At 40.0% G+C, this 22,014-nt stretch overlaps 1 protein-coding gene and 2 long non-coding RNA genes across 4 annotated transcripts in view; 2 read left to right on the top strand and 1 right to left on the bottom strand.

Annotated features, from left to right (window-relative positions):
• Positions 1-768: 768 nt before the first annotated feature.
• On the top strand, positions 769-1,258 carry LOC135775015 (uncharacterized). Its single transcript, XR_012336769.1, has 3 exons — positions 769-827; positions 916-983; positions 1,061-1,258. It is a non-coding gene; the product is annotated as an uncharacterized lncRNA (long non-coding RNA).
• Positions 1,259-7,063: 5,805 nt separating this feature from the next.
• LOC141282241 (uncharacterized) lies at positions 7,064-7,534 on the bottom strand. Its single transcript, XR_012336768.1, has 3 exons — positions 7,476-7,534; positions 7,320-7,387; positions 7,064-7,242 (listed from the first exon to the last, which is right to left on the bottom strand). It is a non-coding gene; the product is annotated as an uncharacterized lncRNA (long non-coding RNA).
• A 5,211-nt stretch (positions 7,535-12,745) lies between these two features.
• lamc3 (laminin, gamma 3) overlaps positions 12,746-22,014 on the top strand; it is a 113,042-nt gene continuing 103,773 nt past the window's right edge. The window contains exons 1-2 of one of the 2 annotated variants that reach the window (XM_065266769.2): positions 12,746-12,879; positions 13,167-13,543. In XM_065266769.2, the coding sequence (XP_065122841.1) occupies positions 13,171-13,543 (373 nt within the window). In that variant the 5' untranslated portion in view covers positions 12,746-12,879; positions 13,167-13,170. The remainder of the gene's footprint in view (positions 12,880-13,166; positions 13,544-22,014) is intronic. The other variant, XM_065266768.2, reaches the window with a different exon arrangement.

The raw sequence follows: 22,014 nt of genomic DNA, 5'->3' as shown, positions 1-22,014 counted from the left end.
CGTTTTTATGACCCCTTTGACAGGGGGGCGGGACCATCAATCAAAATCTGTACAAGTTGTCAACTTTAGACAGAAAGTATTTAATGGTTTTATTGCCGGTCATTTAGAGTGATTGTTTTTCCTGAGTGTGTTTTATGTCAAGCGTATGCTGTCATGTTTAATGACGGCTCGTGTTTCGACATTTGCTGTTTATTGACATTTGATGTCAGCTCTCAACCATACTCCCTCCTTTGCTCGCCCGTGCGCTTCTCAACACTGCGTGTCACACCGCGGGGGTGTTGTTGAATCTAAAGTTTTGCAACAGCATAAGTTTATTTAAAGGCAATCACGAATCATATATATATATATATATATATATATATATATATATATGTGATTAGATGTAACTGGTTAAACTTAAAGCCGATATTTTCTATCGAACTAGTCTATTTTCTGTTCAGACACAAAGTTTTCTGATGCTGATATTATGTCAGTGTGTGTTTGTGTGGGGGTCGTGTGATGTAATCTTTGAAAGTTTATGACCGAACCTTTATTGGGGAGCAACAAGAGATCTCCCGGAATCAGTTTGGATGGAGCAGAGCTGTTATACTCAAGTCTATTGGTATGTATGTGTTTCGCTGTGTTCGTTCCAGTATTTTGTCTGATTTATTTAAAAACTAAAAATTCAATCTGGTATTGCAGCGAAATTGTCTAAACTGGTATTAACTATTCCTGGTAAATCGCGGAGAAGAGTGGTCTGAACAAAAAAGTCAGCCGAGACTAGAACCTCCGCAGCGTAACAAGGAAATCTTGGAACAAAAGAGACGCCGAGTGGATCGTGTTGTGCGGTGTGTATCTATATAATCCTGTTACAATAGATTTAAACAAACTGGTTTGTTTTAATATTTTCTAATAATATGTGTTATCTGTTTACAGATTGGATATCAGAGGCAACGCGAGTATTGTGTGTACTATTGCAAAAATATATATATCGGATCTCCACGGTACGTTTATATTGCATAAGAAAAAAGTTGTTTTATTTAGATATTTGTCCTAATAACTTGTTTTTATCTGTTTACAGGTTAGGATACAGACCACAACGCTTTGGACGTATCTTTAAAAAAGAGAAAAATCAGAGACTTTTCGGATTTGTCTGGGGACATTTTAAACATTTTGTGTCAAATTGGATTTAAAACATTTCGGATACTGGATACCTAGTTTGATTTGTCCACAGAGCTTGTTTAAGACGTTTTCACCTCATTTTAGGGTTTATTTTTAATTAAAGGCTTCTTAAAACATGTATGAAAATGTGTTTATTATACAATGAGTCTTATATTGTCTGCTCTGACAAAAATAAATTATTATTTTAGATCTTAGGTCAAATGACTGCGTGTGTTTTATGTCAAGCGTATGCTGTTATGTTTAATGATGGCTCGTGTGTGACAGCTCGTGTTTTGGCATTCGATGTCAGCTCTCACCCTTCCTCCCTACTGTCTCACAAGCCATGCATTCATTCACAGGGGTGCGTGTTGTAAAGCGAGTAAAGATTTCTAAAACCCAACGTGGGTAAAATAATTCCCCATTACGGGGGTCAAAAAAGTAAATGTTTATTTTAGATTTAGACAAATCATGAACAATGTTATAATTAAAACTTTTGTTTGTAACATCACAAGTTATTTAATTAAATATTCCGTATACGTGTATAGTTTAAGCAATGACCTGAGCCATATCCTTCGGCGCCGTCAATACTACAATATTTAGACGATAGTCTAAACTAAATAAAATTTTTAAACGGTTTCAGGAACTCCGTGAATCTTTTCATAACCTGCTCTATAGTTTCACGCGTATTAAAGATCCGGCGGTGCCTGACAAAGCGCCGGGTGTGTGTTCATATATGCCGTTTTAAATTAACCTTAATAAAACGTAATTCTGTCCACTATGGCAAAATAGGAGTTTATTTTAGATTTAGGGGAATCTTTAACCAAGGCTCTGATTAAGACATATGTATACGTGCACCGATGGTGACAGAGAAACTTATAGCTGACGTTAATAAACTTTTTAAATGTTTTTAAGACGTCTACAACTCATTTTAGGGGTTTATTTTTAATTAAACGCTTCTTAAAACATGTGTGAATATGTGTATATTATACAAAGAGTATTATATTGTCTGCTCTGACAAAAATAAATTATTATTTTAGATTTTAGGACAAATGACTGTGTCTATCTTATAAATACAACTTGATATATACGTTTGTTTTGTCAAGAGACTTTTTTAAAGTCACGCAAGAATAAAATCTTTTAGTTGTAATTGGTTAACATTAAATGTACTATTATCTATTTAACTATAAGCTATATTTTTCTGATCAGATATTTTTCTGTTTCTGATGATGGTCTTATAACAGTGTGTGTGGGATGATGATGGCTGTTCACAGCAGGTGGCGGGTTGTAAACTAGGGTCTTTTTAAAACTGTAGTGGTAAAAATGTAATAGCACACTGACAAAAATAAAGCATTTAGTTGTAACAAATTATTTAATGAAATATTCAGTATGTGTATAGCGATGAACGATGTCAAAATCACCGGGGTCCCAACAATACTAAAGTCTTTAGACTAAAGGGTATTTATTTTAATATAAATAAAATCTTAATCTTTTCGTGCACAATATTCTGATCAAGCCATTAGATTGTGTTCCAGCGTTTACAATAGAGAACATACGCGGATGCGTGTTCATATACACCGTTAAGAAACTTTAAAACGATTAAAAAATTCATATCTTCGGGGTTTTGTTTTAAATTAATGACATCTTAAAACCAACTGGGAATATGTGTTTATTACACAATAAAATGTAATTCTGGCCGCTCTGACAAAATAAGGGTTTAATTTTAGATTTAGGGAATTCTTTAATCAAGTCCCTGATTAAAACACATGAATGCGCGAACCACAGTTGCCAGAGAACGTGCGCTGAGGTGCTCTTATGGCGTTAAGAACCTCATTATTGTTTAAGACATTTTGACCCCATTTCCTGGTTTTGTGTCCGCTGTGGATCCCAACCTCTATGTGTTTATTATACAACAAATGCAATTCTGTCAGCATTTCTAGTTTAGAACGCCTCTGATTTAAACATGCGGGTTTTAAAATGAAACGGCCATGTGACTTTTATGACAAAAGCTATTCGATCTTAATTTTTTGTTTTAACATCCAAAAGTTTTTATACACATTCCATAATTAAACATCTAGGTGTGTATGAGTAAGTTTATATCTAATGTCACACGAGCAGCACCAAATCGCGCTTGTGTCTCTGTGTGTGCATCCAGGCTGTTTATGTGGGGGCGTGTTTATGAGCCCGTGTCTTTGCAAGGTGTGTGTGCGTGTGTGTGTGCGTGTGTGTGTGTGTGTGTGTGTGTGTGTGTGTGTGTGTGTGTGTGTTTGCATGGTGGTCTATGATGTCTCTGTTTGTTACTAAAGTTTTGATATTAAGTCTGTGTCCTCATTGACAATAAGTAAGGGTTTTTAGATGTAGGCTTCATTACACAGATACTGATTAAATCATGTTATCCATTATTTGCGATTTAAAGAAACTTAAAAGGTTTAAGACATTTTATCTCACATTGTGGTGTTGTTTTTTAATTAATGTAACCTTAAACCCCTCTGTTATCCATTTAGGGAACAATAAAATGTTAGCAAATATTATTTATCAAAGTTGACGATGTTATAAGCCAGGATGTCACTAACGTGACAACAAACATTTATTTAAAGACAAAACATTTTAACAAAATTGCCATGGCTTACAGAGACACACTAGACTTAATAATAAAAATAAAAATATACTATTCGAACATCCTAACCTGATATTAGGTTAGATTAGGTTTAAGGTCAATCAGAGTCTTTAGCTTTACAACTTACAGCACAAACCCCCCCAATGACAGGATTTTTTATGAAGTGGAGCAGACCCTTGGTATGCCTGTGGGGTTAGGTTCAACTAAGGTCAACATCTATCAGTGCATAATAAGCAAACATGAAATTATATTTTACCTATGGTTTGTTAATGATGTTGCTAGGTTCGCGTATTTTTTCTGAAACAAACTTTTCTTTTCAAACTTAGTTAGGATACACATGTTTGTCGCCTCAAACACCTGATCAAAGTTTTTTCTTCGCTAGCGACAACTAATGTCTGAGATTTTGTAAATTCATCAGATGTTTCTTACTTGTGTATTTTCTTAAACAAACTATTCTTTTCAATCTTAGACAGTCTTCATACGTTTGTCTTTCGATAAGTTGTTCATAGTTTTTCTTCGCTAGTGTCAACTCATGTCTGAGATTTGTAAATTTCATCAGATGTTCTTACATGTGTATTTTCTTAAACAAATTTATGCTTTTCAAACTTAGGTAGTCATCATACTTTTGTCTTTCGATAAGTTGTTCATAGTTTTTTATGTGGTAGTGTCAACTTATGTCTGAGATTTTGTAAATTCATCAGATGTTTCTTACGTGTATATTTTCTTAAACAAACATTTTTTTGTTTTCCAAACATAGTTAGGATACACACTTTTGTCGCCTCAAACACTTGATCAAAGTTTTTTTTCGTTAGTGTCAAATAATGTCTGAGATTTTGTAAATTCATCAGATGTTTCTTACTTGTGTATTTTCTAAAACAAACTTTTCTTTTCAATCTTAGACAGTCTTCATACGTTTGTCTTTCGATAAGTTGTTCATAGTTTTTCTTCGCTAGTGTCAACTCATGTCTGAGATTTGTAAATTCATCAGATGTTCTTACATGTGTATTTTCTAAAACAAATTTATGCTTTTCAAACTTAGGTAGTCATCATACTTTTGTCTTTCGATAAGTTGTTCATAGTTTTTTATGTGGTAGTGTCAACTTATGTCTGAGATTTTGTAAATTCATCAGATGTTTCTTACGTGTATATTTTCTCAAACAAACATTTTTTGTTTTTCAAACATAGTTAGGATACACACTTTTGTCGCCTCAAACACTTGATCAAAGTTTTTTCTTCGTTAGTGTCAACTAATGTCTGAGATTTTGTAAATTCATCAGATGTTTCTTACTTGTGTATTTTCTTAAACAAACTTTTCTTTACAATCTTAGACAGTCTTCATACGTTTGTCTTTCGATAAGTTGTTCATAGTTTTTCTTCGATAGTGTCAACTCATGTCTGAGATTTGTAAATTTCATCATATGTTCTTACATGTGTATTTTCTGAAACAAATTTATGCTTTTCAAACTTAGGTAGTCATCATACTTTTGTCTCTACATACATTTGTTCAAAGTTTCTTGTAGCTAGTGTCAACTGATGTCTGAGATTTTGTAAATTCAACAGATGGTCTTACGTGTGTATTTCTTAAACAAACATGTTGCTGTTCAAACTTAGGCAGAGGTCATACGTTTGTCTTTTCATAAGTTGTTCATAGTTTTTATTTGTTAGTGTCAACTAATGACAGAGATTTTGTAAACTCATCAGATTCAAACAAAACTCATTCATTTCTGTAGTTTATGTAACACCTTGTCAAACTCTTAAAGGTAGTACTAACTGTTTAAAACAACAATGCAAAGTATTTTAGATTTACTTGATAAATCTTTTACATCAAAACAAACTAGGATAGCAATATGTCTGAATCTGTAACAGGTGATACCCCCAATAGCGTGTTGTACATAACAAAGTCTGCAAAATAATAAAGATTGATTAGGTTTTTATTTAGTAAACCTTTTAACATAAAGTGTAGAGTCTTTTGTATGTAACAACAAAGATGCGATGAAACAACGCAAAACAAGAGAGGATGCGTTTGTTAAAACACATATAAATTAAGATGCATACATCTACAAATGGGGCAATGTCTTTAATCTATTGGTCCCGAATTTAGATGCTATACGGGCAAACTATTTCAAACATTGCCCCATTTGTGTGTGGGATCATCATCCCACACACACTGTTATAAGACCATCATCAGAAACAGAAAAATATCTGATCAGAAAAATATAGCTTATAGTTAAATAGATAATAGTACATTTAATGTTAACCAATTACAACTAAAAGATTTTATTCTTGCGTGACTTTAAAAAAGTCTCTTGACAAAACAAACGTATATATCAAGTTGTATTTATAAGATAGACACAGTCATTTGTCCTAAAATCTAAAATAATAATTTATTTTTGTCAGAGCAGACAATATAATACTCTTTGTATAATATACACATATTCACACATGTTTTAAGAAGCGTTTAATTAAAAATAAACCCCTAAAATGAGTTGTAGACGTCTTAAAAACATTTAAAAAGTTTATTAACGTCAGCTATAAGTTTCTCTGTCACCATCGGTGCACGTATACATATGTCTTAATCAGAGCCTTGGTTAAAGATTCCCCTAAATCTAAAATAAACTCCTATTTTGCCATAGTGGACAGAATTACGTTTTATTAAGGTTAATTTAAAACGGCATATATGAACACACACCCGGCGCTTTGTCAGGCACCGCCGGATCTTTAATACGCGTGAAACTATAGAGCAGGTTATGAAAAGATTCACGGAGTTCCTGAAACCGTTTAAAAATTTTATTTAGTTTAGACTATCGTCTAAATATTGTAGTATTGACGGCGCCGAAGGATATGGCTCAGGTCATTGCTTAAACTATACACGTATACGGAATATTTAATTAAATAACTTGTGATGTTACAAACAAAAGTTTTAATTATAACATTGTTCATGATTTGTCTAAATCTAAAATAAACATTTACTTTTTTGACCCCCGTAATGGGGAATTATTTTACCCACGTTGGGTTTTAGAAATCTTTACTCGCTTTACAACACGCACCCCTGTGAATGAATGCATGGCTTGTGAGACAGTAGGGAGGAAGGGTGAGAGCTGACATCGAATGCCAAAACACGAGCTGTCACACACGAGCCATCATTAAACATAACAGCATACGCTTGACATAAAACACACGCAGTCATTTGACCTAAGATCTAAAATAATAATTTATTTTTGTCAGAGCAGACAATATAAGACTCATTGTATAATAAACACATTTTCATACATGTTTTAAGAAGCCTTTAATTAAAAATAAACCCTAAAATGAGGTGAAAACGTCTTAAACAAGCTCTGTGGACAAATCAAACTAGGTATCCAGTATCCGAAATGTTTTAAATCCAATTTGACACAAAATGTTTAAAATGTCCCCAGACAAATCCGAAAAGTCTCTGATTTTTCTCTTTTTTAAAGATACGTCCAAAGCGTTGTGGTCTGTATCCTAACCTGTAAACAGATAAAAACAAGTTATTAGGACAAATATCTAAATAAAACAACTTTTTTCTTATGCAATATAAACGTACCGTGGAGATCCGATATATATATTTTTGCAATAGTACACACAATACTCGCGTTGCCTCTGATATCCAATCTGTAAACAGATAACACATATTATTAGAAAATATTAAAACAAACCAGTTTGTTTAAATCTATTGTAACAGGATTATATAGATACACACCGCACAACACGATCCACTCGGCGTCTCTTTTGTTCCAAGATTTCCTTGTTACGCTGCGGAGGTTCTAGTCTCGGCTGACTTTTTTGTTCAGACCACTCTTCTCCGCGATTTACCAGGAATAGTTAATACCAGTTTAGACAATTTCGCTGCAATACCAGATTGAATTTTTAGTTTTTAAATAAATCAGACAAAATACTGGAACGAACACAGCGAAACACATACATACCAATAGACTTGAGTATAACAGCTCTGCTCCATCCAAACTGATTCCGGGAGATCTCTTGTTGCTCCCCAATAAAGGTTCGGTCATAAACTTTCAAAGATTACATCACACGACCCCCACACAAACACACACTGACATAATATCAGCATCAGAAAACTTTGTGTCTGAACAGAAAATAGACTAGTTCGATAGAAAATATCGGCTTTAAGTTTAACCAGTTACATCTAATCACATATATATATATATATATATATATATATATATATATATGATTCGTGATTGCCTTTAAATAAACTTATGCTGTTGCAAAACTTTAGATTCAACAACACCCCCGCGGTGTGACACGCAGTGTTGAGAAGCGCACGGGCGAGCAAAGGAGGGAGTATGGTTGAGAGCTGACATCAAATGTCAATAAACAGCAAATGTCGAAACACGAGCCGTCATTAAACATGACAGCATACGCTTGACATAAAACACACTCAGGAAAAACAATCACTCTAAATGACCGGCAATAAAACCATTAAATACTTTCTGTCTAAAGTTGACAACTTGTACAGATTTTGATTGATGGTCCCGCCCCCCTGTCAAAGGGGTCATAAAAACGACCTGTCAGACAGCAACTGTCACCGGGTGGGGGAGGGGGTCATAAAAGTTTGACGAATGCTGGCCCGTTACAACTACTAATATCTTATTACTCTTTCCACCTCTGGCTAAACTGTTTGAATTTTCCTGGCTGCGATTGTTAGTGCTAAAATGAACTGAGACAACCCAATGAAAAAGCAGAATATACACTTTCAGATGATAATTTGGTCATAGACTACATGCAAATTGAGTTGAAAGGCTAAATAAATAAACTGTATACTAACAGCTGTTTGCATACAAAACAATAGCCTATTTTTGAAAAAAAATGTTTAATTTTAAATGAATAGGCTATAGTATGCAAGCAATAGCATTTGTTTCATTTTGCCTTTTTTCCATATAAAATGACTAGTGATACATGTTTTGTTCGTCTTTTAATATGAATGGAGCTTTTTGTTAATGTACAAAACTAAAATGGCATATTTAAGATTTAATTTATGCCTTAAAGTAATAAAGCATAATATAAAAAATGTTCTAAAATTTAATGTCTTGTTACTTCAACAAAATAAAATATTTCTGAATCAATTCTTGTTTGGTTATCATACAGTTTGTTCGTGTAGTGATTAGAAAACTATATGGAAAAATGGGGGGCCCATCAGGACTGCCTATGCATAGGGCCCGGGACCTTGTGCTACGCCCCTGGGAATGGGGTAGGTAAGGGGAATAGAATATACAGTTTGTATGGTATAAAATGCATTACGTCTATGGAATGTCCCCACAAAACATGAAAACCAGAGTGTGTGTGTGTGTGTGTGTGTGTGTGTGTGTGTGTGTGTGTGTGTGTGTGTGTGTGTGTGTGTGTGTGTGTGTGTGTGTGTGTGTGTGTGTGTGTGTGTGTGTGTGTGTGTGTGTGTGTGTGTGTGTGTGTGTGTGCCTGGTAATTATCACATTGTGGGGACCAATTGTCCCCATAAAGATAGGAATACCAGTATTTTTGTAACCTTGTGGGGACATTTTGAGGTCCCCATGAGGAAACAAACTTGTAAATCAAACAGAATGATGTTTATAAAAAATGTGAAGTAGCAGAAAGTTTTTTGTGATGGTTGGGGTTAGGGCGTGTGTGTGCTGAAGGTTCATTTTAAAAGGCTCATGGCTCATTTCACTGTAAAAAAATAAATGTAAAAATTTTATTGGAGCCCCAAATAATTAGTCCTAGCCCCTGTATAGACCCATAAAGGTACATCATCTACTTTATTCAGATGTTTATTGCTAAAACACTACAATATCACACAAATAAGGGTTTTCAAGATCTGTTTAGACATGACATAAATGTGGTAACAAGGCTGAAAAAATTACAAACCTCATACAAAATGAATAGAAAATAAAATAGCTCATATAATATTTAGTTTGTCCTCTTGAGGTTGACAAGGACTTGAATCTCCTTTCACTGACCATTCATTGAGGAAAAAATTATATCTTAGAAGTGCAGTGCCCTATTTTGTACCCCATTTATGGAAAGTGCCATATGCTCCTGTGGGAATATGCATTAATAATGCATTATACATTCTACACACAAAAATGGTGCTAAATACTAAAAGCTCGTAATCATAAGGGAACAATTTTTAGCACTACAGAGCACCTATATAGCACCTCTGTGGAACCATAAGTGGTGCTAAAGCATAGCACCACTTATGGTTCAACATAGCACAATACGGCTCTTCACAGGTGCTACACAGGTTCTACATAGGTGATGTTTAGCACTTAAAGGGGCAGTTTCCCGGACAGGGTTAAGATTAATCCAGGACTAGGCCAGATTAATATTAGGTCATTTAAGAAGTTTTTACAAACACACCTTACAAAAAACACTACAGCATCTCAAGACAAAACAATGTCAACAAAATATTTAAAAATTTAACAGGACAAGCTGTTTTTAAATTAAAGCAGCTCAAACATGCATTTTAGTCTGGGACTAAGCCCGGTCCGGGAAACTGCCCCAAAATGGTTTCCCTGTGATTACGAGCCAGTGAACCACTTTGAGTGATATTTTAGTGCTAGATTACACATTTTACACAGCTTGTTTAACTTTCTCAAATATTATTATAAACAAAGACAATGCAGTGATAACAGAACAACCTACATTACAGCATTTTTGACATGTTTCATTAAATATAATGCATGTAAGCATTATATAAGGCCTTATATTAGGATATTTAAGTAGTTTTACAAACATACCTTACAAGCAATACTGGTGTGCATTTTAAGACAAAACAATATCGCTGATATATGTTACGATATGTCAGTGTAAGAAATTCAATGTTTTGAAATTAAGGAAGCTCAAACATGCATTTTGATCTGCGACTAGGATACAGTAAGCCCTGTCAAGGAAACCAGCCTTTAAAGGAAAACACCACTCTCTTCCGCCATACAATATCTAATTTTTTATCCGCTTAAAAAATCACCACGTTTTATTTTGTGCCACCATACTTACTCGTGTAACTACTCATGTAACAGTCTTTAAATAATGAAAACATTGAAGTGTTTGGTGGCTTCAAAATTCATCCCTGTTTGGATCCTAAGGAATAAATTCTGCTAGGCTAAATGCTAACACAGTCATGACGCGCTGTACAAAGATGCAAGTGCACACATTGAAAAGAGGTGGAAAGTATGTATAATTCATCTAAGCTGAGGTAAGAACATAGTAAAATATTGAAAAACGGTGATGTTTCCTTTTGTTTACAATATTGACAATATAACCACAACTACTGTAGTTTAGCTGGTACCGCGTTGTATTAGTAGCACAAAAGGCTTTGGGGGCAGAGGCTTCATGCCCATTCAAAGTTTTTTTTTTTTTTTGCCAAATGGATTTTGCATGCAACCTCAATATGCACAATATTCTTCTAATAATTTTATCTACAAATGTTTTAAATCATTTACATTCTGTGAGCTGTGTACACTGTGGTCTCTTAAAAAAATTGGTGCATGATGCCACTGTTTGGGGGGGCGGGTGATTTCCAGTGAACACAATTACTGATGAAAATGTATACCTGTAGCTCATTTTGAATAAAAGCAAAATACATAAATTTAAAATGTTAGTGCACAGTTTGAAAGTTACAGTAGATATTGATCCACATTTGTCAATGTCCAAGTCAGGCCTTCATACTACAGTTAAGACACTGAATTTCTTTAATTATCCTCATTACTAACTCATATCATTATAAATGTAAATTATGACAAGACGTTTAGACAGCTGTCCTCCCCCAAGTGTGCTACTAAGAACCGGTTTTAGTTCATTTACAAATGATGCCCGTTTTTGTGTGCCAAATGATAAATGAATGTCCGCTCCCCTACCCCTGTATTCTCTCCCATGGATGTTTAGTTGGTCCGCAGTGTGAAGTGTGCTCATTCATCTTGATAAAATAATGATGGGCCGTTTTTACAGCAGTTGTGGCTCTAAGGAGCTGCCCGGCAGCACGGTGCTATAAAGCCGCCAGATTGCACCCTGCTCGCTTTGAGACAAAGCCAATTAAATGCCTGTTTACTAATATGGCTACAAGTATGGAGATTTTTTTCTTTGTGTAACAAAAACTTTACAGAGGAATGATGTTGAATACAATACAACAGTGACATTGCATTTTATTAGCAAAACTGAAAAAAGCACAACTGTGATTAATTAATAATTAAAGCCAATTATCACTTAATTTAAATGAGTGATGATTTGCTTTGAAAAAAAGAAATCCTGAATTAACCTGATAAAAATGACATTCACACTTTGAAATATAATCCACACATTTGATTATATTGCAAGTGTATTGTTTCACATTTGGCAGGTACAGCTGGCACATAATTGCATATCACCGCATGATGCTGACTTTTGCATTGCATTTCAATTTAAGCAGTACAGAAATTGCTCCACAACTAAATGGAATCACTATCTATTCAAAGAAAAGCCATGTCATGGGTATATTGCATTTCATTTTGCTCCTCTGTAATGACTGCATTTCAGTGCGGCACAAACTCTCCTATACTGTATTTAAAAATGAAAATCAAACAATCCATTCTCTTCACTGCATTTGTTAAACAAATAATTTAGTTACTACTTGAGATTGCATTTACTCAATAAGCTCACATTATTAAACTACACTTTGCTGAAATTAATTGTCATTTACCGCAAACACTGTGCGACTAACTGATCAGTTCAAATATTTATGTGTACAACGAAAACTTGATTTAATTTGCATTCAATTAGATTAAGTTAAATATTAATGTATTGCTAAGTGATAAATGGGTCCCCACAAATCCTGTTGTCAGTGAAGTTTATTAGCCATGTCTCACCACACAGAAAAGGCCGTCTCTCATCCAAACTTCTCTTTTCCATTTTGTAGCCCCTCCCTCTTTTATCTAATTATTGGTCGACCCCTTAACTCCCTCCAACCTTTCTCTCCACCCTCTATTCTGACTGTGAATTCGCATGAGAGAGTTTGTATCCCAGGCTTGATAGAGCTGTTGAATAACCTGTTGAAAGGCAACAAGATGGAAATAAACTGTGGATAGAAGGATGAAGTAATATTTTGGATTCTTCACACCTTTCCTGCTCAGTCAAATGTATGTGTGCATGAATTTGTATGTGAGATAAATCAGCTTGTGTGTTGTGTGAAACACTGTTGCATGTATGCAAATTCAGAGGTGTGCTTTTTTAAAGTTTACGAAGAATAAGTGCATCTTTATCTACTGTATATGCATGACTGCTATGGGATATTTTTCTGCTTGTCTTTGAACTTTAGCACAGAAAAACTCAACTTCCTCTAAGTTCCTGTGTAGCATGTGGGTCTGATTTGGATAATTTCCTACACGTTCCTTGTTCTTCTGAAGTTTGTTTCTTTTTTGAGCAGAATAATGGATAGACTCCACACGTCGCTTTCTCTTGTTCTTTTGCTTTTCACCACCTTCTCCTCTATTCTTGCTGGTATGGACTCTTGTTACGATGAGGAGGGCAACCCAAACCGCTGCATGCCTAAATTTGAAAACGCAGCCTTCAATCGTTCCGTGATCGTTTCAAACGTGTGCGGCATCCCGCCCGAGGACTACTGCATGCAGACGGGCTCCACGCGATCATGTCACCGCTGTGACGCCTTTGACTTGGAACTGAACCGCAACGCCTCTTACCTGACGGACTTCCATGCGGATGAAGAGCACACCTGGTGGCAGAGTCAGTCCATGTTCTATGGAGTTCAGTATCCTAATTCAGTCAACCTTACTCTGCATCTTGGTAAGACGCCAAAGTTGGGCTTTAAAAAATTGCTTTTTATATTAAATATTTTTGTGTAGAAAATATACACTACTGTGCAAAACTCTTAGGGCACCATGTTACCATTAGATTTGTTGTTTTTGCAATTGTATATTGATCATATATAATTATTTCTCAGTCTCTTTATTAAAATATACAACCAGAAAATACAGGAAATGTGTATTAAAAACAGTATAAAAGTATAAGCTGAAGTGTCAAGTATTTAGGGTAAACTCCCCTTCCACTTGAGCAATAGCAGCCAGCTGCAGGATCTCATAAACCTAAATGAAAAGACATTCTAATTTCTAATTTTAATCGAGTGACTTCAGCTCAAAAAGCTCAAAATGTGTTTTGTGCCAAGAGAGGTCACACTAAATACTGACTGATGCCTGAAGAAGACATCTGAAAAATTTTTGGTTTTTAATTTTGTGTACATAGTTCCTGTATTTCTGTTTGTATCTTAAAAAAGAGTGAAAAATAAATAAGGATGAACATTAAAACTTTGCTAAAACAAAAAAGCTGGTAATGGTGGCCTAAGACTTTGCACAGTACTGTATGTCTCTAAATGTGTAAAAAAACAGCAATGGAAAGATAATTGTTGGTAGAATGGACGTAATGCAGTATGAAAAAATAAGGAATATGTTTGAAACATGCAGGATTGCGTGTTACACTTTCAGAAAAAAACTGTCAAAAAATAGTCCCAAGCTGTCCTTTGGGCAGGCAGAGCACTTTAAAAAGTACTAATATCTACAATTAAGGTACAGATAATACATTTGGTACCAATATTTAACTCTCTGTTACTAATATGACCTCTTTTTGAAATTACTGTATGGATATTTTTTAAACTGTTTTTCTGCCACTATATGTGAAAAAGTGTAATTTGTATTAAATTTTTCTTAATTTGTAGTTAAAAATTAAAAATTGCTGCTGTATTATTATGCAGCTATTTGCCAGTTACTGTAGATTTGAATTTTTGTTATTTACTGGCAACAGTTTGTTCAAAGTTAAATAAACATTAAACATTAACAAGTCTATATCTTTAAAGAATAAAATAACAGCCTCATGCAAAGCATTCCGGGAACCAGAAATCCTCATCAACCTTTTTCTGTTTTTTTTCTTAAGGTTTTGGTTCCAAGAATGCTTTGCATGAGGCTGTTATTTAGGTTTTATGTAAAGACACTTTATGCTTAATGTTAATTTAACTTTGAAGAAATTGTTGCCAATACATAATATAAATTCAAATCTACAGTAAGTTACTGGCAAACAGCTGCCAGTAGTACTGCAATTTCTACAGAAATCATAACAGTGAATGCAAGCATCTCTGTATGCTAACTTAAGTTGACAGAAAGAGTCTATAGCTCATGATGGGTTTCTTATGAACATTGTACTTTCTGTAAATCAGAACACCTGTGTCCTATGAAGTTAGATGACTGTGATATCTCAGCTCGGGGGGATGTATTTTTATTACTTTATTGTGCTTCAACATTTACAGTACAATTTAAGCCTTTCCATACAGTATACTTCTATGAATAAGTGACAAAGAAATGTATTGAAACTTCAGTTCCCTTTCAGTCGGTCACTACGACGTCACGTCGTGACCGACGAATTGGGAACTCGCTTAGAGAGACCAATCTGCTTCGTTTACTACAAAAACGCCAATGAACTTGGCATTGAGATATTTGCATAATGCTGGCGCCGCCCCGCCAGGTGCCTTTATAAGCAGCAGGTGCAAATAGGGAAATTAGCTTTTTCGCTTCGAAAGCCGGCTTTATCTGCTACTGAGAAGCTACTCTCTGCTCTTCTGGGAACGGTTGCTGAAGTTGATTGACAAGCAGTACTAACACAGCGGACGCTCGCAGTATTCCACGGCTCTGCATCTTTTTTGTTTTGAGTTTAGTGTGTGCGTTGCCTTCCCTGTGCGCATCATCAGCTGAGCACCTAAAGAGTGATTTCCCTAAAAGAGTGATACGTGAGAGCTCTGTGTCTTTTTAAAGGCAGCCACTCTCTCGTATATGCGGGGATCAGCGTCCTTTTCAGGATAGCTTTTCGCCCGTGCGATCTTGGATGTGAGAAGTATAAGGGTTCCAGTGACGGTCACGAGCGCTGTCTTCGTGCTCAGGCATCGAGCACTCCGGGGCTGCGTTCGTGGAGAGTTTCTGTTCTCTCTGTGAGAGCATAACCCTCTTGGATTGCGGAGACGACTGTCGTTTCTACGGGAACGCTGTCCGCGCCTTTGCAGTGCTGACGTCGCCATGGTGCGGCTGTCAAGCGCTCGCAGGGCGCCCTTCGCGTCACTACGCTGAGTAGGATGGAGGATGCGTCCTCCGCCTACCGGCCTTCTCATCCTCAGCCGGTTGAGGCTCCGGTGGAGACTGCAGAGTCGTGTTCTACGATGTCTGCCGAATCCATTGGACCTCCTTCTGGTCCCGTCACTTCTGCAGCATCAGAGGGGTGTCCATTTTTCCTCCGAGGCAGAGTCGTTCCGGAGATGGCGGCCGTGCCCGCGAGCGGCGGAGACGGTAGAGTTGGAAAGGTTAACCCCTCTCCGCCCGAACCGTCCCGCCCACATGATTGGTACTTCGGAGCTGCTCGGGCCTCTCGGTCCTCTCCTCCTGTGCCTTTCTTTCCCGCGGCACGAAGAGCTGACGTGATTTGCGGCCGTCCGGCCGTTCAGCTTCACCCCTCACCTCCCTCACCAACGGAGCCGCTAAGGGCGGGGACCCCTTCAGTGGAGCGGGATGCGTTCCTGGAGGGACCACCCAACCCTTTCCTCCCGTGTTTGTAGACAGTCGTCCGGTTACGGACGCTGCCCATCAGGCATGTCGGAGAGGCGGCTTCGGCCCTGCACGCAATAACGTTGCTGCAGGCTCACCAAGGCTTTACGAGGGAGCCCGCGACCTTCAGTCGTGCGATGTCCACCACAGTGGTTCAAGATCGCCACCTTTGGCTGTGTCTGGCTGACATGACGGACGCAGACGAGAACAACTTGAATGCTCCTGTCTCACAGACCGGCCTCTTCGGCGAGCCAGGGGAGTCGGACAGCTCCGCTGCGCAGACTGAGGCGATCTCCTAGGTCATGCCCCGGCGGAAGAGAGCTGCCCTTGGTCCACCACGCCGGCTCCTCAGTCTGCCTCTCGCCGTCGGCGTCCTGCGGCGACCACCTCCGTTCCCCTCCTCGGACCCCATCTCGGCAGCGCAGGGGAACCGGTCGTCAGCAGCTCGCCCCGCCCGCTTAGCCGCTTCCCGTGAAATTCGGGAGTTTAAGTGGCCAGTGAAGGGCGACCCGGATTGGCAGAGGATCACTCTTCAGGAGATGGAGCTCCTTCCCCCGATAGAGGGTCGGGTGGAAAATCCTTGGTTTGCATATGTTCCACCAGCTGTTCGGCCGGTACCCACTTAACCACACATAAGAGTGCATTCCTCTTCCCTCTCTAGGTCTCCGGAGGATCGAGAGAGCCGTGAGCGGGTTCACACCAGCTCCCCTACCTCTCCTCTATCGCCTGCGGGTGACCTGAGGAGTCCGAGTTCTCCGCTGAGGAGACCGGACCACCAGCACCCTCATCGGAGTCTGCACTCTCCGTAGAGGAGACCAGACGACCGTTACCCTCAGCGGGCTCAGGTCAGTGTCACACACACATACTGTAGATGTTTATGCTGTCACAGCAGACGCACCGGCAGTCCCACCTGTCTCGCTTCGCTGCCCCACCGCGGGTACTTCGGTAGTGTCGTTATTTCTCCTCGTACGGTGCCTGGGTGCTTGGCTTCAGTTCCCAGCCCGTTTCGTTGGGTTTTACGCACGATCCGCCTCGGTTACGAATCCGGCACTCCCCAAAATTCGGGCTTTCGTTTCACTGTGGTGAAAGCGTCCGATGCACATGTACTGCGTGCAAAAGTCGATATCCTGTTGGCGAAGGATGTTCGAGCCGGTCCCTCTTACCGAGATGATGATGATGATGATAGGGTTTTTCCAGCCTTTATCTCATAGTACCCAAAAGTACGCGGTGGGTTACGATCGATTTGATTTACGCACCGGCTCTACGAAGGTGTTCTTTTTGGATGATAACGCCGAGGCTCGTATTTCAATATTCAGATCGGTTTGCAGCCTTAGACCTGTAAGACGTGTACTTTATGTGTCCATCTCCCCTCGCTTTAGACTGTTTTTTCGCTCTGCGTCCTGGGGTGGGCATATTAATACTAAGTACACCGTTCGAGCTGTCTCTCTCTCTCCGTGTCTCCATGTAGTCACGGCATTAAAATATCAGAGAGAGAGAGTTGTTCGCATTCTGCTTTTATGTACGTCGACTTATAATAGCCCGTTCTCGGCAGACGTGCGCGAACACAGAGAGTTAATGCTTCGGCATCTCGCTCGTTTAAGTCTTCAGGTCGACTGGGAAAGAGCAACTTTGCCCCGTGCAGAGGTTCTTTTTTCTCAGTATGGAAATAAGACTCGATCGACTAATTGGCGTGTTTTATAAGAGCGCGCAACCTAGTCAGTTCTGACTTGCCTCGGTTTAATTCGAGGGAAGTACGCGGTCCCTCTGAAACAATTTCAGAAGCTCCTGGACATATGACAGCATGCTGCGGCTGTGACATCCGCCCGAGCTGCTTCATATGAGACCGCTTCAGCGTTGGCTTACGATCGAGTCTCGAGGAGAGCGTGGCACACCGACATACACCGTGTAAACATTGCACCTGCGTGTCATTTCAATTTTTCCCCGTGGTAGACCCGGCATTTCCTATAGAAGATATGCCCCTGAGGGGTCTCCTGGCATTTTCTAGCATGCAATGCCCTCAGCACGGGATGATCAGCCACGTATGACGGGCTTGCAGTCTCAGGGGTGTGCATAGCACCCCAACTGCCGCGAGCGGTGCGCTGTATATCTGGGACTTGTACGCTCCGCTATGGAGATGCGAGGGAAGGATGTATTAGCCGACACCAATAACATTGCGACTGTTGCGTTATTTACCGTTAAGGCGGTTTTGCGCTCTCGTCACCTGTCGCATCTCGCTCGTCATCTCCTCCTTTGGAGTCAGAAGCATCTGAGGTCCCTTCGTGCCATTTACATCCCGGGTACGCTCAATACAGCGGCAGACGCGCTTCCCGAGCTGCGCCCCCGGCGAATGGCGACTCCACCCCCAGACGGTCCAGCTAATTTGGAAGAAGTTCGGTTGTGCGTAGATAGATCTGTTTGCGTCGCCGGACGATACCCACTGTCGCCTATTTTATTCACTAACCGAGGGCAGCCTCGGCGTGGATGCGTTGGCACACAGCTGGCCGCGGGGGATGCGTTAATACGCATTCCTTCCAGTGAGCTTTATTGCGCAGACTCTGTGCAAAGTCAGGCAGGACGAGGAGAGCCTTTTATTAGTCGCCCGTACTGGACTCCAGGAATTGGGTTTCAGAGTTAATGCTCCTCGCGACAGCCCCTCCCTGACGATTTCCCCTGAGGAAAGACTTTCTTTCTCAAGGAAGGGGCACATTATGGCACCCGCGCCCCGACCTGTGGGATTTCCATGTATGGTCGTTGAGCGCGCGCAAGGTTTAGGTGATTTATCGCAAGCGGTATCTAACACCATCGACGCGGTTCGAGCACCGTCCACAAGACGGGCTTACGCGCTTAAAGAAACCTTTCTCGTCACCCGGTGCTCTTCGCAACGCGAGGACCCCAGAGAATGCCCATTAACATTGTGCTTTTATATCTTTAACATAGGTTAGATGGTAGGCTGTCCCTCCGCCATTAAAGTTGATATCGCCGCTATTTCTGCTCATCACTCTCTTATCAACGGCAGATCAGTTGGCCAGCATGATTTAATTATTACATTTAAGAGGCGCTCGCAGGCTAAACCCCTCGCGCCCTCCCTCTTTCCTCCTGAGACCTGTCCATGGTGCTGAAGCCTTCAGGTCCCCCTTTTGAGCCTTTGCAGTCTACGAGTCTGAGGTTTTTATCAATGAAAACTCTGACCCTGATAGCATTGGCCTCCATGAAGAAGAGTAGGGGATTTACATGCATTCTCTGTTGACGATTCGTGCTTTAGTTTGGTCCTGCTGTCTCTCTGAGACCCAGACCAGGCTACGTGCCCAAAGTTCCCACCACTCCCTTCAGAGATAAGGTGGTGAGCTTGCAAGCGCTGCCCCCGGAGGACGCAGACCCAACCATGGCTTTGTTGTGCCCCGTACGCGCACTGCGACTCTACGTGGTTCGCACGCAAAGCCTTAGGACCTCAGACCAGCTCTTTGTTTGTTATGGTGGCCAGCAGAAAGGGAAAGCTGTCACTAAGCAGAGGATGTCTCATTGGATAGTTGATACTATCACCCTGGCTTATAATCTTCAGGGTATTCCTTGCCCCTTTAATTTGAGAGCGCACTCCACACGGAGCGTTGCCTCATCTTGGGCTTTAGCTCGTGGTTCCTCGCTAACAGACATCTGTAGAGCTGCTGGTTGGGCGACACCTAATACGTTCACTAGATTTACAGTGTTCGTATCGAGCCTGTATCCTCTCGTGTTCTTTCCTCCACCAGGGGGAGCACGGAGAGCAGTCTCGCAGGTCGGCTTGCAGCCTCCAACTGATGCTTCATAACTGTGTCAGTATGGAAGGCCTTCAGAACAAAAATGCGTAATGGTTTGAATTGTTCTTCCTCCGCTGCCTTGGCAGCCTTTGTTGCGGAGCATTGGCTGTCAGCCTTTCACTAGCTGTATCCTCGCGAACCTACGTGTCTGGCTCGGGCTCCACATTGTGTCCCACCGGGTTCCTTTGTGAGTATTTTTCCGTGGGGTTAATCCTACCAGCCCACGTTTCCCTTAGCAGAGCACTGCTTTGCTTACACAGCCACGGCTGTCTTTATTCCTCAACTACGGTTGACTTTCGCCCACCATTAGCCCTTAAGACGGGTGGTGGCTTCCGCAGCGTTCCTATCCCGCTCAGGTAGGGCGCTTCCCAGTCGCTGGCACTTCTGTGGGGTTAAAGGAACATCTAGTGCCCGGCCTTCTGCCCTAAAACCTACCTCCTCCTCCTTAAGTGGAACCGGAGGGCTTTTACGCAGTCACTGGAAGAGGTCAGCCCCTAGTGGCGTTTTGATAGGGATTCCCAATTCGTCGGTCACGACGTGACGTCGTAGTGACCGACTGAAAGGGAACGTCTCGGTTACGGATGTAACCCTCGTTCCCTGAAGGAGGGAACGGAGACGTCACGTCCCGTCGCCACAGGTGCTGCCACCTGCTGTTACGACCGGTCACACTTTCTCCCGGCTTTCTCAGCGAAAAGAAGCTAATTTCCCTATTTGCACCTGCTGCTTATAAAGGCACCTGGCGGGGCGGCGCCAGCATTATGCAAATATCTCAATGCCAAGTTCATTGGCGTTTTTGTAGTAAACGAAGCAGATTGGTCTCTCTAAGCGAGTTCCCAATTCGTCGGTCACGACGTGACGTCTCCGTTCCCTCCTTCAGGGAACGAGGGTTACATCCGTAACCGAGACGATATTACTGATTATGTCTTTTGAAAGTTCACATGAATTTTTTTTAATCTTTTTGGGATTTTCTTTAAAATCCCACAATAAGGTGAGTAGCACAATTTTGGCGTGGTTCATAATTTTTTATAGTTTTTTAGCTGAACAGGTAGAAAACAGCAGATGATTAAAATGCAGAATGGGCTACTTTGATGCACACCTACTACTATCCAGTTTCTTTTAACATGTGAAAGCAGGGAAATATAACACATTTTAGACCAAAGATGACAAGACTTGTCTATCCTCCGGAGAGGACTTTAGACACGCTGAGATCAGCCATTTGGCAGTCTTTGGTGTAAAACAACAACATTTCAGTTTATTCCTATTACACTGTTAAAAAAAGAAAGAGTTCAAAGCCATCAGTTGCTCAACAAAATACCTGACTGTCTGGACAGACCTGTGTAAAAGGAACTACAAGTAGACATGAACATAATACAATGTTTTCACTCCCGAGAAAGAAAGATAAAAAGAAAGAAGGAAATATACTTAAGTTTTAGAGCTGAATACTTAGATACTGTAGCAGAACCGCATCCCTCATGTTCATTTATTAGCTTTGATTCTAAGATGGGTTGCGGTTGGGTGTTTATGAAAGGTCTTTTCATGTTTCCTAACCAAACAGAATACATCTCAGGGAGGCCTACACATACAGCGGAGGAAGCTAAAGGGGTGGTACAGAAAATATTACAAAGAATAAGACAAACACACAGACCAGCCAGTGTCCAGTGGCAGGTCAGGTCTTTCCCATACACACACATGTAATCACACAATCAAACACACATACACAGACAATTGAGGAATGTGTCCACATCTGGTTTCCATTGTGGTTCATTCATCTTCAAAGAAACAGTATGAGATACAGATGTTTGTAGCTAGACACTTTCCGACATAAAAAAAATTGTCAAATGCAAATTACACAGACAACCAAATTACATTGTGACTGAACGCTGCT

The sequence above is a fragment of the Paramisgurnus dabryanus genome, chromosome 5, assembly GCF_030506205.2.
Source record: "Paramisgurnus dabryanus chromosome 5, PD_genome_1.1, whole genome shotgun sequence".
NCBI classification, from domain to species: Eukaryota; Metazoa; Chordata; class Actinopteri; order Cypriniformes; family Cobitidae; genus Paramisgurnus; species Paramisgurnus dabryanus.
The sequence above is the reverse complement of the archived record's forward strand: the minus strand, read 5'-3'. Positions and strand labels throughout refer to the sequence as shown.